This window comes from Lithobates pipiens, unplaced genomic scaffold (assembly GCF_037356315.1).
Source record: "Lithobates pipiens isolate NorthernLeopardFrog02 unplaced genomic scaffold, aLitPip1_a1.2 Scaffold_18, whole genome shotgun sequence".
NCBI classification, from domain to species: Eukaryota; Metazoa; Chordata; class Amphibia; order Anura; family Ranidae; genus Lithobates; species Lithobates pipiens.
Genome location: NW_027507758.1, coordinates 436,925,406 through 436,941,780, shown reverse-complemented (window position 1 = coordinate 436,941,780; position 16,375 = coordinate 436,925,406). Strand labels below are relative to the sequence as shown.

At 45.0% G+C, this 16,375-nt stretch overlaps 1 protein-coding gene across 1 annotated transcript in view; it reads right to left on the bottom strand.

Annotated features, from left to right (window-relative positions):
* Positions 1–16,375, bottom strand: part of DHX36 (DEAH-box helicase 36) — a 154,060-nt gene that overhangs the window by 114,516 nt on the left and 23,169 nt on the right. Inside the window, exon 4 of the mRNA XM_077488121.1 lies at positions 7,835–7,873. Coding sequence (XP_077344247.1) covers positions 7,835–7,873 — 39 coding nt within the window. The remainder of the gene's footprint in view (positions 1–7,834; positions 7,874–16,375) is intronic.

Here is a 16,375-nt window from a genome sequence, read left to right as displayed (position 1 = left end):
CCTAAGGTTTACCTCTTGAACCTGAGGGAGAAGGCCGTCATGACTGCCTGGAGGCCGATGCCCCTGGCAGCAGAGAAAAGGTTTTAAAGAAAAAATGCTCAACTTCTTTTTAACCGGTAAAAGGGAACTTTTCCCATGAAAAAAATCTTTGGATATACCTATCTAGATCGTCTCCAAATAACCGCTCATTGTGAAATGGGAAACTGGCCAAGAGCTTTTTGCATGGTACTTTGGCTGACCAACTTTTCAACCATAGGATTATACACACATTTTCCAACCCTAGCATGAGCCATGAGGCCTGGAGAATAGAATCTATCATAGCGTCTACTGTAAAACACAATGCTTCTGATATCCCGGCCAAATCTTGGGCCTGCCGATCAGGAATAACCTTGAGTACCTCCAGAAACTGGTCCTTTAAGGACTGAGATACTCTGATCGCTTGCAATGCAGGCTGAACCTGCAAGTGAAAAAATAGCTTTTAAAAAAGGAATTCCAACTTATCTGTTGGATCCTTTAGTATATGAGCATTGTCTACTGGACAAGTCAGGTTTTTGGTTACAGAGGATATAGCAGTGTCAACTGCTGGAAATCCCCATTTCTTATAGAACTAAGTATTGAAAAACTTTTTTGGAGGAAAAAAAAAAAAAAAAACTATCTGGGTGCTCCCACACAGAGTACACAAGCTTTTTTAGACATGAATGGAAAAACATGAACAGATTGAGGAGGCTTTAGTGAACCCACAGCAGAAATGGGCTCATCGATTGACTGCGCTTATTGGCAGTAAAAATGTGGAGCGGACCAATTCAGTGAGAGACTGTACCAATCGTCATCTCTTGCCCCTTATTCCTCAGCATTAGGGTCCTGAGCGATGGACGGGGACCTGTTATGCTTAGTCCCATTCTGGGATGCGATTAAGTTTGGAGCAAAGAGAAAATTGATTCTTTAAAGTGGAAGTAAACCCTCCTATCATTTTCAGCCAAGGAAGCTGCCATCTTGATCTCTGTTTAATCTTCAACTGCCATGTTGTTGCACATGTGATCAGTTATGACACCAGCCATTGGATGGTTTAACAGTTTGGTTGAGAGCACAACCAATTTGAGTTACATTTCTGGCATGCCGAGAATGTGACTGTTTTTTGAAACTGTTAATTTAATGGGTTTACTTCCACTTTAAAATGGTTGGAGAAAAAAAAAAAAAAAAACGGAGTTACGTACCGGTAACATCCTTTTCCGGGAGTCTTTCAGGACAGCCACCTTAGAGAGAGACCCTGGCTCCTCCCCTCTTAGGAAACACTGCCTTCAATTTCATGATTTAAGCCTCCTCCTCCCTCCGTCCCTCAGTTCTTCCAGAGTACCTCCGGCCAACAAGAACACGTCAAACAAACTTTTAATCTTACCCGACGGTCTCATGTGATGAGTTCCCGATGATCTCCAAAAACCTGGGTGGGAACCGGTGCTGTCCTGAAAGACTCCCGGAAAAGGATGTTACCGGTACGTAACTCCGTTTTTCCCCAAATTCGTCTTTCAGGACAGCCACCTTAGAGAGGATAAGCAAGCACATTACCTTAGGGTGGGACCACTGCTTGCAGCACTTTACGACCAAAGGCTTGGTCTTTGGCTGACAGAAGATCCAGTCTATAGTGTTTCACGAACGTAGAAAAACTGGACCACGTTGCAGCTCTACAGATCTGTTCAGGAGATGCACCAGCCCACTCTGCCTGAGAAGTTGCCACTGCCCTGGTTGAGTGTGCTCTAATCCCAACTGGGGGTTCTAACCGCCCTGCCACGTAAGCCTGCCCAATGGCTAACCTTAACCATCTGGCTATCGTACGTCTAGAGGCTTTGGAACCCTTCCTGGCCCCTGAAAATAACACAAAAAGTGAATCAGACTTCCTGAACTGACTTGTGCAATCTAAATAATGAAGGACACATCTTCTAACATCCAATCTATGAAAGATGTGTTCCTGTTCTCTTACCGGATTTGAACAGAAAATAGGTAGCACAATCTCCTGGACTCTATAAAAACTAGAGGCTACCTTAGGTAAAAAGGCCGGATCCGTCTTAAAAACCAAACGGTCCGGAAAGACCTGAAAAAAAGGTGCCCTAACAAAGGGCTTCGAGTTCACTCACTCTCCTTGCTGTAGTGACCAAAAAACACAGTTTTGAGAGTGATCAGTTTTAATGAGCAAGATTCCAATGGCTCAAAAGGTTCTCCTGTGAGAAACTGTAAAACTAAAGAAAGATCCCAAACTGGGAAGGGGGAATTTGAAACAGGTCTCTGCCTACTTAGGGCTTTGAAGAACCTCATTATCCAAGGGTTTGAAGCTAGATGCCTTTCTAGAAACACGCTTAAAGCGGATACCTGACCCTTCAGTGTTCCAAGGGCTAAACCTTTATCTGCCCCAGCCTGCAGGAACTCTAGAACGGCTACAGAGCTGCGCACATTGAAGGAGCTCTCTGAGCACCAGCTATTGAACCGCCTCCATACCTTTAAGTAAATGGTCTGGGTTTCCTTTTTCCTGCAGTTTAGGAGAGTGGCTACTAAACGATCTGAGAAGCCCTTGCCCTTCAGCAATTCCTCCTCAGAAGCCAAGCTGCAAGGTTCCACCGCTCCACCTGAGGACAGCAGATTGGACCCTGAGAAAGGAGATCTTCCAGGACTGGGAGAATCCAGGGGGGTTCTACAGACAGGCCCTTCAGAATGGAGAACCACGGCCTCCTGGGCCAGTGAGGTGCGATTAGAATAAGGGTAGTATTCTCCACCTGAAACTTCCTTAACACTGCCGGAATCAGCACGGGAGGGGGGAAAGCATAGCACCTGGAGAAACCCCAACTCTGTGCTAGTGCGTCCACCCCCAACGCCCCGCTGACTTTTACATGATGCCCCCGGAGTTCTCTCTGAAAGGTCCTGAGAGCCAGATCTACTGCCCTCAGCTCCCTCCAATTCGAGGATCTCTTCGACTCCCTCCTCTCCCAGGTACCCTGTATCAAACGGGAGTCTAGGTGTGCACCCCAACCTGAGCTGCTCGCATCGGTTGTGACCACCCTGGATATTGGTAAAATCCACTCTAGGCCTTGGGACAAATTTGCTCCCTTTCTCCACCACCAGAGGGACCTCTTTACCTGATTTGGAACCAAAACCAAAAGAATCCAGAGACCCCTGGCTGTGGTCCCAAACCTTCAGTATAAATAATTGCAGAGGACGGTAATGTAATCCCGCCCACTGAACCGCTGGGAGCGTGGACGTCAGCAAGCCCAATGCCGACATGACCTTCCTTACTGAGATCTGGCGGCTGCCCTGGAGAAACAACAGTGCCTTGTCTACCTTTTGAATTTTCTCTAAAGGGAGGAAGACTTTTTGTTCTGTTGAGTCCAACACATACCCCAGGAAGGTGACCCTCTGGGAAGGATTTAAGTTGGATTTCTCCAGGTTCAGAAGCCAACCCAGGCTTACTAACAGGTTTCTTGCTATCTGTAAATCTCGAGTCAACTGCGTCGGAGAAGGGGCAAACAGGAGAAGATCGTCGAGATACGCGATCACCGAGATTCCCCTGAGACGCAGAAATGCCAGAACTTCTGCCATCACTTTGATGAAGATCCGGGGGGGGGAAGAGGATAGCCCGAAGGGAAGTACTTTGAACTGCAGGTGTAGCACCCCTACCGAGGTTCTCACTGCCAGTCTGAGGAAACGCTGGTGGGTCTCTGCGATGGGAATATGCCGGTATGCATCTTTTAAATCTATCGATGCCATGAAACAGTTTGGTGGAAGAAGTGCTTTCACCGAGTAAACTGAATCCATCCGAAACCTTCTGTAGGTGACTGAGACATTCAGAGGCTTCAGGTTCAGGATGAGCCTGAACTTTCCCGAAGGCTTGCGAACCACAAAAAACGTGAGAATAGAAGCCCCTGCCTGTCTCTCCTGCTGGGACCCGTACTACCACTTCTTGTTCCTCTAACTCCTGAAGAGAGGAAAGAAGGGCAGACGATTTTTCTGCACATTTTGGCAGCTCGGTGACAAGGAGTCTCAGAGGGGGGAGTTCTGAAAACTCCAAACGGTAACCTCTTCTGATGATCCCCAACACAAACTGACTGGAGGTGATCATCTCCCACTGTGGGAGAAAGGCCCCCAACCTTCCTCCCACTGTGACCCTGTCATTGAGACTTTTTGGGCTGTTCAGGAGGGCGAAAAATTGCCCCCCCGCGCCCCTTGCCCTTGAGCCCCCAACTTTTCTTCTGCCGATCAGTTCTAGGGGCTTCAAATTTTTTCTGAGGATGAGTCTTTTTCTTTGACTGCTCCCCAAATTTGCTCTTAACGGGAAAGGCCTTTTTCTTATCAGCCGTGCGATCTAGCACTGCTTCAAGACCTGGCCCAAACAGCAAGTCTCCTGTAAAAGGGATCCAACAGAGCTTTGCTTTGGACGCATTGTCCCCCTGCCAGGTCTTCAGCCATAAGGCCCTCCTAGCTGACTTGGTCAGAGCTGAGGACCTTGCAGACATTCGCACGGATTCAGCTGAAGCATCCGCAATGTATGCTATCCCCTTAAGCAGCATGGGAAAGGAGGATAGAATAGTCTCCTTTGCCGTCCCTGCTTCAATGTGCGCATTAATCTGGGTAAGCCAATACTCCATATTACGAGCCACCACTGTGGCTGCCATGGCCGGCTTAAGATTTCCCTGTGATGAATCCCAGGCCTTCTTTAGAAGTGAATCTATCCTTCGATCCATAGGGTTTGAAAGTACCCCCATGTCCTCAAAGGCCAGATCAGTGTGTCTGGACATCTGGGAAAAAGCAGCATCTAATCTGGAAGATTTATTCCAGACAAGAGCCTCCTCTTCCGAAAAAGGAAACCTTTGATTTAATGCCCCAGAAAAGAAAGGTTTCCTTTCGGGATCCTGCCATTCCTTCCTGATGGCATCGATCAAGACGTCATGCACCGGGAACACCCGCTTTTTCTGTTCCCCCATGCCCTTGTACATCTGATCATGGAGTGACAATGCCTTCTTTTCCTCTTGTATGCCTAAAGTGGTATGAATAGCTCCTAAGAGCTCGTCCATTTCCTCCAGGGAAAGCTTATACCGTGAAGTTCTATTGGATTCCCCATCCAACCCCACATCGTCAGATTCCCCTTGGGAGTCTGAGCCGACACTGTCAACTTCTTCCTCAGCTTCCTCTCTGGAGCCCCCTGGATTCTCTCCACCTGCGGGAGGAACACCCACTGGGCTAAATGGTACACTCTGCTGCGCTGGTGTAGGAGCGCTCTGGGGCTGAGGCCACTGGAAACTAGAGAAAAGTGTTTTGAAGGACTGGAAAGTACTAGAGAGTTCCTTCACAGAAGCCGCCAGATCTGCACCCTGTTCTGCTGCCTGCTCCCTAACCAACCCCTCAATACACTCTTTACAAAGTGCCTAGGACCAGGAATCCCCCATAGAGGCTCTACATGAAGGACACTTCTTCCTAGAACCATGGGGGGACTTGCTCGTGGCTTTCTGAAAAACAGAAATAAAAGAGAGAGCAGCATAAGATTTAAAAAGAAAAAGAAACACCAGCGCAACTTAGAGGACCCCCCAGGATCAACCACCACCAGGATCCCAGACGCACTGCCCTTCCCCCGACTACCAAGGGGGAAAAACACCAGTGGAGCTACAGGTTATAGAGTAAGGGAACACCTCCCCAGGGTTCCCCTTACCTTTGAGTGGCTGGTGCTGTTATCTCCAGGAGCTCTTGAAGCCTCTGCTTCGGACATTCTCCTGTTGAGGAAGAGTGGTACGAACGTGCCTCCTACAGCTGTCTGTACAACTTTATAAAGAGAGGCTGCACCAGCCGAACGCTTGGTCCCCTTTCACGTGCCGCGTCCGGAACCGGAAGACGCGGATACAACGAAGATGTCCGCCCCCACCGGAACTGACTTTGCCCGTCATCCAGTCCGGCCTCCAGCTCCAAGCCGACTGCAAACACAGGGGGACCTTGGACGTCTTGTTGCAGCGCCCCACTGGGCGAAACAAAGGGATGGACCTCCCCAAACTTCCTGCTTTCCCCAAGCGAAGTTTAGAGTGCGTGTAAAAAGGTCAGTAAGAGAGTCCAGCTCCCCAGCCGACCGGACTGCCTATCCTGTTGAAGCACCCTCCTGGGTGAACGAACGGATGAACCTCTAAAACTTCCTGCTTTCCCCAAGCGAAGTTTAGAGTGTGTGGTCAGTACGAAAATTCAGCTCCCCAGCTGACCGGACTGCCGAAAGTAGTCCCATAGACGATCGGACTGCGGAGCGGGGCCAGAGCTCCGCTCCAGATAGCTTCAGTCTCGCCAACCGATTTAGTTAAGTTTCCTTAGCGGTGTCTCCCCACCGGAGGAAACACCATAACTGAGGGACGGAGGGAGGACGAGGCTTAAATCATGAAATCGAAGGCAGTGTTTCCTAAGAGGGGAGGAGCCAGGGTCTCTCTCTAAGGTGGCTGTCCTGAAAGACGAACTTGGAAAAACTCCTTAGTAATATATGCAGGGGCTGCAGTGTTAAATGTAGCTGCAACACTTGCCCCTCCTGATGGCTCACTCTGAATACTATATTACTCTCAGGCGAGGATGCCATCTTTATTGAGATGGTTCTAGGCTTCCGTGTCACTGTAGAAGTCTTACAGGAGCCCCCTTTGAGGTGTTTTTACCCCCCCTTCCGACCATAGCCCGATGCACAAAGCAGAGGTACTATCAGAAGGAACGCATACACTTGCTTGAGCAAACAGTTCAGCTCTATTGCTGCAATTAATGCCCAGCCTGATGCAGCAGTAAATGTGTCAAAAGGAATACCTGTGTCACTAAACCTTTTATATGCCACCTTTGCTCGTGTCCCTCCACAGCCTGCAACAATGGTGTCTATTAAAAAACTTCTTCCCGCACTGGGCGTTGAAGGACTCCAACACCGTGCCAAGCCCCTACCCCCCACCCTCCCCGGCTTATAACTTATAACCCACATAGTAACTACTACGGTTCTGTGTCCCGTGATGTACAATAAGAAAATACCAGAAAAGGGAAGGATTTCGGAGCTAATCTGACCCTTAGGGGAGCTATTGCAGGGAGAAATGTACAGAGAGTCCTCCCTACCCAACAGAGAAATTTAGGAGCCAATCCAACCTATCTCCCTGCATAAGGCCTATAAGGGAGCAGCTACCCAGCTAATATAAGTGTCAACCCAAGCCAGAAACCTAATTGCCAAATCACCCCCAATAATACCTACAGTGCCCCAACGCTGATGGGTATTGCAGCTGTACATGGACTGTGCCTGACAGCAGCTGAACCCCCGGAGTTGTGATGTGATCACACGTTACGATGCCAGTGGAACAGCAAAATGGCATTGTCCATGGGCAGACGTGCAACGACATCACACCACCAGTCCATTCTTTTTAATCACTGCTACTGCGGTGTATTGCTCTGCATGTAGAATTGCACTGGGAACACATAGGGGAAAAAGCTGTCATATGCTTCACCACAGGGGCACGCAGCACACTATGCTGTAGGGCCAAAAGGCCAAATCTTAACCTCTGCCTCAAAGAACTTCAGGGTCTCTACTACCCCCTCCAGGGGGATCATTGTGCTGAACCTGTAAAGTGCCCTGCTAGCAAGGTCCTCAAATACATTGTACTCTGGTGACCATTGCCCATGAGTTCCAGCGCCAACCAGCAACGTTACAGGCTGTCCCCACTCAACCTGACTCTCCCGTGGTCCAATATGTTGCGCTGAACACTGCACTATCGAGCATCAGATTCCCTGTATGGCAATTTTGTTATAATATTTCCATTAGCAGAACTATAGAGCAAAAAATATATATTTAATCGAATTTGCTTACCTCTCTCATAGTGTACGAAGGTAACCTTTCACGGAACCGCTAGAAATACAAAGCAAAACAAAATCAGTAAAAGATAGTGCAAGGTATATAAGTTATCACACAAATAAACAAATGATACAAGCAAGTATATTTCACAGCACATTAAAGCGGAGTTCCACCCAAAAGCAGAAGTTCTGCTTTAGGCATTCCTCAACCCTTTCTATGCCACATTTGGCATGTAAAGTTTTAACAGGTACCCCGCTCCCACTTCTGCTTGGGCTGCCTAGGCAACTTGAGCAGAAGTTCTCCTCTCCCCCCTCCCTCCCTGCAATCCTTCTGCGACACGTCACAGGTCCCCAAAGATTGCCCGACCATTGTGGAGGCGCAACACGACTCGTGAATGCGCACCTGACTGAATCCACTAGCTGTCAGCCGGGTGCCCACACTTGTAATGCTGGTGCTGGGGAGAGGCCTGAGGGTTCAGTCGAGTGTGCGTTTATTAAGTCAGCAGCTACAGTTTTTGTGGCTGCTGAGTTTTAATAAATACAAAAAATATATATATTTTTTTTTTTTTTTTTTTTTAAGAGGAGGTCCACTTTAACCCTTTCATGACTAAGCCTATTTTTGGAATTTGGTGTTTACAAGTTAAAATCCATATTTTTTGCTAGAAAATTACTTGGAACCCCCAAACATTATATATATTTTTTTAGCAGAGGCTCTAGAGAATAAAACGGCGATTGTTGCAATATTTTATGTCACACAGTATTTGCGCAGTGGTGTTTTAAACGCAACTTTTTGGGAAAAGGGACACTTTCATGAATAAAAAAAAAACAAAACAGTAAAATTAGCCCAATTTTTTTGCGAAATGTGAAAGATAATGTTACGCCGAGTAAATAGATACCAAACATGTCACACTTTACAATTGCGTGCACTTGTAGATTGACGACAAAGTACGGTACCTAAAAATCTCAATAGGCGTCGCTTTAAAAAATTTTTACGGTTACCAGGTTAGCGTTACAGAGGAGGTCTACTGCTAGAATTATTGCTCTCGCTCCGACGATCGCGGCGATACCTCACATGTGTGATTTGAACACCGTTTACATACGCGGGCGCGACTTCCGTATGCGTTTTCTTTGCTTCGCGAGCTCGCGGGGACGGCGGGCGCTTTGAAAATTTTTTTTTTATTTTTTTATTTATTTATTTTTAAATGACTAAATTGTTTAAAAAAAAAAAAAAAAAAATTTGATCACTTTTATTGCTGTCACAAGTAATGTAAACATCCCTTGTGACAGTAATAGGTGGTGACAGGTACTCTTTATGGAGGGATCGGGGGTCTAAAAGACCCCCCACCCCTCCTTTACACTTCAATGTATTCAGATCGCCGAAAACGGCGATTCTGAATACCGGATATTTTTTTAAAACCGGCGCCATTGGCAGCCGAGTAAACGGGAAGTGACGTCATGACGTCACTTCCGTGTTTACGATGAGGAGACTGGAACGAAGCCGATTACGGCTTCGTTCCAGTTCCTCCCCAGCAGCCAGAGCCGACGGTTCTCTAATCGGTGCTCCCGATCGAGCGGGAGCACCGGTAACAGCGGCGAGAGGCGGCGGGAGGGGGGGACGTCCCCTCCCGCTCCTCCGGCATAACAGCCGAGCGGCTTTTAGCCGCATCGGTTGTTATGCCTGGATAGCCAATCTTGTGAATTCCCCAAACTCAATATATGTGCATCAAACTCTGTGCATAAACCCCTAAACCATAAAGATAAGAATATAAAGAATATATATTTGCTATTAGGCATAAATGACCTATCGAAAAAATACTAAATCTGCGTTCAGAGACACTCTGTATAATGTCCATACAGTCACATATCAAAAAAATTTGAAAAATTAAATAAAAAATAAACATAAAAAATAAATGTCCATATAGTGAATGAACACCAGTGAAACAAAAATTTCAAATGAGGTACGGCAATAAAGAAAAGTTCCAAACGACTGAATTGCAAATGCACGGATTGAAAATCTTCTCCAAAGACGTGGTGTGCTTATCCCATCACCGAAATAAATGAATCAGCTCCTTACCAGATCCAGACGACCCCCCGTTACAGAGGGTCACCACAAGCAGTAGTAGTCAAAAGGGTGTCCGGATAGCGCCTCCTCCTCAGATGGTCACGAATCTTCCACACGATGGGGTTATGGCTGTTACTCACTCCCAACACGACGTGGTGTCACATAAGGGAAAACATAGGCTCCAGGGGTATAGTTGTTGCTTAGGAAGGAGTGAGAAGAGAATGACAGGCCTGTCATTCTCTTCTCACTCCTTCCTAAGCAACAACTATACCCCTGGAGCCTATGTTTTCCCTTATGTGACACCACGTCGTGTTGGGAGTGAGTAACAGCCATAACCCCATCGTGTGGAAGATTCGTGACCATCTGAGGAGGAGGCGCTATCCGGACACCCTTTTGACTACTACTGCTTGTGGTGACCCTCTGTAACAGGGGGTCGTCTGGATCTGGTAAGGAGCTGATTCATTTATTTCGGTGATGGGATAAGCACACCACGTCTTTGGAGAAGATTTTCAATCCGTGCATTTGCAATTCAGTCGTTTGGAACTTTTCTTTATTGCCGTACCTCATTTGAAATTTTTGTTTCACTGGTGTTCATTCACTATATGGACATTTATTTTTTATGTTTATTTTTTATTTAATTTTTCAAATTTTTTTGATATGTGACTGTATGGACATTATACAGAGTGTCTCTGAACGCAGATTTAGTATTTTTTCGATAGGTCATTTATGCCTAATAGCAAATATATATTCTTTATATTCTTATCTTTATGGTTTAGGGGTTTATGCACAGAGTTTGATGCACATATATTGAGTTTGGGGAATTCACAATATTAACACACTAGATACTAAGACCCACAGTGTGGGTCTGATACTTTCATATACCCTAATCACATTGGGTATCTTGTGGCTAGCGCAGTTCTTCTTTTTTCTATTTTTGTTTGATATATTTTTGGTATATATTTGAATTGCAGCTTCCGTTCAACACTATTTGCTTCTTTTTCCCGTAGCGCAGTTTTTCCCCTCTTTTTCCTGGATAGCCAATCGCCTGCTGTAAAAAACGGTACCGGGATGATGCCTGCAGGTGCGGGCATCATCCCGGTATAACCCCCGGAAGCCGAGTACGCAGATGTGCGTACGCTTGGCGGGAAAGGGTTAAGCACTGAACAATGATTTTGAGCTGAATTGCAAATTTGCACAAAAAGGTCATCCTTGAACCCATGCATTACAGTTCAATTAATAGAGGATATACAAAATAAACAAACCACATGGTGTGTAAACATTTCTGAAACACGTGTTAATTTTTTTATTGCAACATAATAAAATTAGGAGATTAAAATCATAAAAAAAAAAAAAAAAAAAGAAAAAGTTGCTATCACCAGTTGAAGATTTTGAAAATTATTAACGGGTCAGTAACAGTTACTTTATCAGTAGTAAACTGACATATGAGGCAATTTTTTTCCCCCCATTTTCTTATGTTTCGGTACTCTCCACTAATAATAATAAAAAAGGTTTTAGTATAAATACTGATACCATTGGTATACTTATGATAAATCCGATGATTGCATTACTGTTCTTTTCATACAAAATAGGGTTCTTTGCATTAAAAAAATCATAATACTGATTTTTGGATGAGTGCAGATAATCCTCCTTATAGCTGGCTCTCATGGATGGTCTTCCCAAAAGGGCATTTAAAATGGTTTTAAACCCCAGTCATAAAAATATGAACAAAGGACATACAGTATTTTTGAAAAATAATCAGTTCTGATGTACAGAAGGCCACATTTCTTGAGGCCCTAAAATGCCAAAACATGCCCCTTTTTGTAAAGTACACAGGTATCTAGTAAGAGGCATGGCCAGTTTTTTTTTTAAGTTATAATTTTTGTTCACATATGACTAGTGTGGCAGTGATCAGGGATACTGACTGGTGACATTACGTTAAAAAACTAAATAAATATTCAATTTTCTAAAACATTTCTTTTACATACTTTCAGATAATTTCAGTGTCATCATAGTCACAAATGGAATAAATTTATAACAGCTGGGCTTATTGTTCACATGCTGTGATTAGCTACAGCTAAATCACATGGTACAGGATGTTGTGATTGGCCCAGGTACCATGGTCTGGAGTGTATAGTAATGGGGCTGTCATTAGGGCTGGAGTTTAAAGAAGTTTTATATGCAGAGTGGCACAGGGAAGGTCCAGTGACTCTGATCCCTGCCACCTCTTGCACCTTCCCTTGGATCAGTGAAGGAGGCCCATTGGCGAGTGGCGTGAATCGCTCGGGCATGTATTCAGAGAAGAGCCCGACCTGTGCAAGCTATTCCGGAAGCTTTCCCCACCCCGCGGTTATAGGTATGCCGTACCGGAAGTGAAGTAGGACTGGCGGAAAACGCCAAAACACCATTTTGCTTCTTGTGCTGTTCTTTTTGTTTAAATGTGAGAGTCCGATTTTATCATTTTCTTTTAATTAAACTTCAATATTTTGATTAATACACTATCAGAGCCTTCCCTCTCTCTCCATGTTTATAATTTTTTGAGCTGCACACCCCTGTGGATACCTTCCTCGTAACAACAGTACAGTCTACATGCATTATATGGCCCCCTTGTGGCCCAGTGTGGAGATCACTGGTTCCTAGTTGGCTGTAGCTGAGGACCCCCTGGTGGCTGGGAACGAAAGTGGAGGTGGTCTGCCTGGTTTGATGTGCCTATTTTTTTACACTTGGAGGTGAGAATTCTGAGAGCCTTTAACCCCTGGATTGTATAATACTGCTTTTACCTGCGTTTTCACTACTGGTGCCAGTGAATTATACGTTGATATCCACCATATGGACTTCTGTATTTTGCCGGCTTTCTATATATTTTAAGTTTTGGGTTTATATTCATTTATATTTTATTAGCACTTAGCACTTTATATAGGACTTTTGACAGATTTGCGCAGGACTTACTGTTCACCTTTATATGTATGCAAGGCCTCTGCAGCCTGGATTTGGGTTTTGGGTGAGCGTGCGCATGCGCCGCTGTGGAGTAAGGACCGAGTCAACAGGTAGCCTGCGATCGGCGGGTTCCCGAACCCCGCTCTACAGGAATCACAGCTGTTCTGTGTGAAATTGACAGCTTTGTTGATATTTGAATCGTTTAATGCAGCCAGGAACTGTAATCCCCTGTGTACTGTGGACACCGCATTTATGGGAGCTGTATGCCAGTACACGTGCCAAGCAAAGCATATTTATGTTGCTGAGCCTGGTCGTGCTACCCATCCACAATAAAAGTACTGTGGATGGGCAGTAAGTGATTAAATAAGATAAAAAATTTAATAAACTGAAAGGTCTACATTTTAATAATACTTGAACTCAACATAATGAGTTGTATCCTCCTCCGGTCCCGCCCCATGTCCTCCGCTGTATTTTATGTGTCCTCCTTCTGTAGTCCCTGTCCCAGATCTGTCAGGATGGAGACCGGAGGAAGGAGCTGGTATAAATTTAATTTCTTGACGCATCATGGCAGCACACACACATTGGGTTGTGATTCCGCCTCCACAACCTGATAGGCCTGGTTAGCTATAAGATTTGAAGAAGAGTCCACCACTGTATTCTTTTTTTCCCCTCACGTGTGGACCGACCAGTTAAAGCTTGGAACCCCCTTACTGCTTCGCCCCAGCTAGGTTCAGCCTCTCCTAGTTGGAAGCCCTGACTGTACAGTCTCTAAAATGAGCTTTATGCAGGGAACTCCACTCTGATGGTCTCAGGGGTATGTTACAATCATCTATACCTTACAAGACTTAAAACAGGTTTTATCTATTTGCAGTGGTCTCCACCTCTTACCTTCTGTATTTTCTGTTTCATGGCCCCTGGGGTAAAGCTTCCCCGTCTGCTTATAGCCTTTATTTTTAATTTATTATTTTTCGTCCCTTTCCAGTACATCCTTCCTGACGACTGGTGCCCAGAACTGGACAGCATATTCCAGGTGTGGCCGGACCAGAGTCTTCTAGAGAGGGAAAATCATCGTTTTATCTCTGGAGTTGATCCCCTTTTTAATGTATGCCAATATTCTGTTTGCTTTGTCAGCAGCAGCCTGGCATTGCATGCCATTGTTGAGCCTTTCAACTACTAGGACCCCCACAGGTTCTCCCCTCAGTGTACAGACTGCATTCCTATTTTTGCCACCCAAATGCATAACTTTACATTTTTCTACATTAAACCTCATTTGCCATGTAGTTGCCCAACCCATTCATTTGTTCAGATGTTCTTAAAGGTTTCCACATCCTGCGGAGAAGTCATTGCCCTGCTTAGCTTAGTATCGTCCGCAAATTACCCCATCCTCCAAGTCGTTTATGAATTAAATAGGATTGGTCCCAGCACAGAACCCTGGGGGAACCTCACTACCCACCCCTGACCATTCCAAGTACTCCCCATTTATCACCATTCTCTGAACTCGCCCTTGTAGCCAGTTTTCAATCCCTATACTCACCTTATGGTCCATGCCAAGGGACCTTATTTTGTACAGTAAACGTTTATGGGGAACTCTGTCAAATCCTTTTGCAAAATCCAGATACACCACATCTACAGGCCTTCCTTTATCTAGCTGGCAACTCACCTCCTCATAGAAGGTTAGTAGATGTAGATTGGTTTGGCAAGAACGATTCTTCATGAATCCATGCAGATTACTGCTAATGATACAGTTCTCATTACTAAAATCTTGTATATAGTCCCTTATCATCCCCTCCAAGAGTTTACATACTATTGATGTTAGGCTAACTGGTCTGTAATTCCCAGGGATGTATTTTGGGACCTTTTTAAATATTGGTGCTACATTGGCTTTTCTCCAATCAGCTAGTACCATTCCAGTCAGTAGACTGTCAGTAAAAATTAGGAACAATGGTCTGGCAATTACTTGACTGAGTTCCCCAAAAACCCTCAGGTGCAAGCAATCTGGTGCCGGTGATTTATTAATGTTAAGTTTCCCAAGTCCAATTTTAATTCTGCCCTCTGTTAACCATGGTGGTGCTTCCTGTGATGTGTCATGAGGATAAACACTGCAGTTTTGTTTACTGAAGCCCCCCCAATTCCCTTGTGAAGGCTGAGGAGAAAAACAAATTCAATACCTTCGCCGTCTCCACATCCTTTGTAACCAGATGTCCTTCCTCATTCTTTATGGGGCCAATATGGTCTGTCCTCCTTTTTCACTATTTACATAGTTCAAGTATTTCTTGGGATTTTTTTTGCTCTCCTCCGCTATGTGTCTTCCATGTTCTATCTTAGCCGTCCTTATTGCACCCTTACTTTTTTTGTTACATTCTTTATAATGTCTGAATGCTGATGACGATGATCCCTCAACCTTGTATTTTTCTGAAGGCCTTCTCCTTTGCTTTTATATGCATTTTTACATTGGAGTTAAGCCACCCAGGACTTTTGTTCACTCTTAAATTTATTACCCAATGGGATGCATTGGCTAATGCCCTTATTTAATATTCTCTTAAAGCAAACCCATCTCTCCTCTGTGTTCTTTGTTCCCAAGATTTTATCCCAATTTATGCCTTCTAGTAAGGTTTGTAGTTTGGGAAGTTAGCTCCATTGAAATTCGGGGTCTTTGTATTCCACTTATGTTTCCCATTTGTGTGATTTATACAGAAGCCAATTGACCTGTGGTCGATGTTCCCCAAATCACCCCGTATTTCCACATCTGTGATCAAGTCTGTATTGTTGGTAAACAGTAGATCCAATAACACTTTATTTCTAGTTAGTGCATCTACCATCTGACCCATAAAATTGTCCTGCAAGACATTTAGGAACTAGCGAGCCTTAGATGAATGCGTGGTTCCCTCTGCCCAGTCTATGTCTGGATAATTAAAATCCCCCATTATGATAACACTTCCCCTCCTTGCTGCTAATCAAAATTCTGATAGCAGATCAGAATCCCCTTCCTCCTTCAGGTTAGGGGGCCTATAGCATACTCCCAGTATTATTTTCCCCTTAGCTTCATCCCTTTGGAGCTCTAACCATAAGGATTCCACCTCCTCCCTAGCACCCTTAGTGATGTCATCTCTCACATTCACTTGTACATTATTCTTGATATATAGAGGCATACCCCTCCCCTTTTTACCCTCTCTATCCTTGCGATGAAGGGTATACCATTGAATGTTGAACCAAGTCTCTGAAATTCCCACAAAATCCAAATCCTCCTCGTACAATACCCTGTTTCCCCGAAAATAAGACCTAGTGTGATTGTCAGTGATGGCTGCAATATCCCTGATGATGATCGCTACCCCCCAAATAAGCCCTAGTTAAAGTCCTCGTAGGTCTTATTTTCAGGGTAGGGCTTATTTTCGTGGAAACAGGGTGGGGCTTATTTGGGGGGGTAGGGCTTATATTGCAGCCATCACCGCCAATCACGCTAGGTCTTATTTTCAGGGAAACAGGGTAGTATCTCTAGTTCACCCATCTTGTCCGCCAGGCTCCTGGCATTGGTGAAAATGGCATGTAGTTTAGATGGGTAGC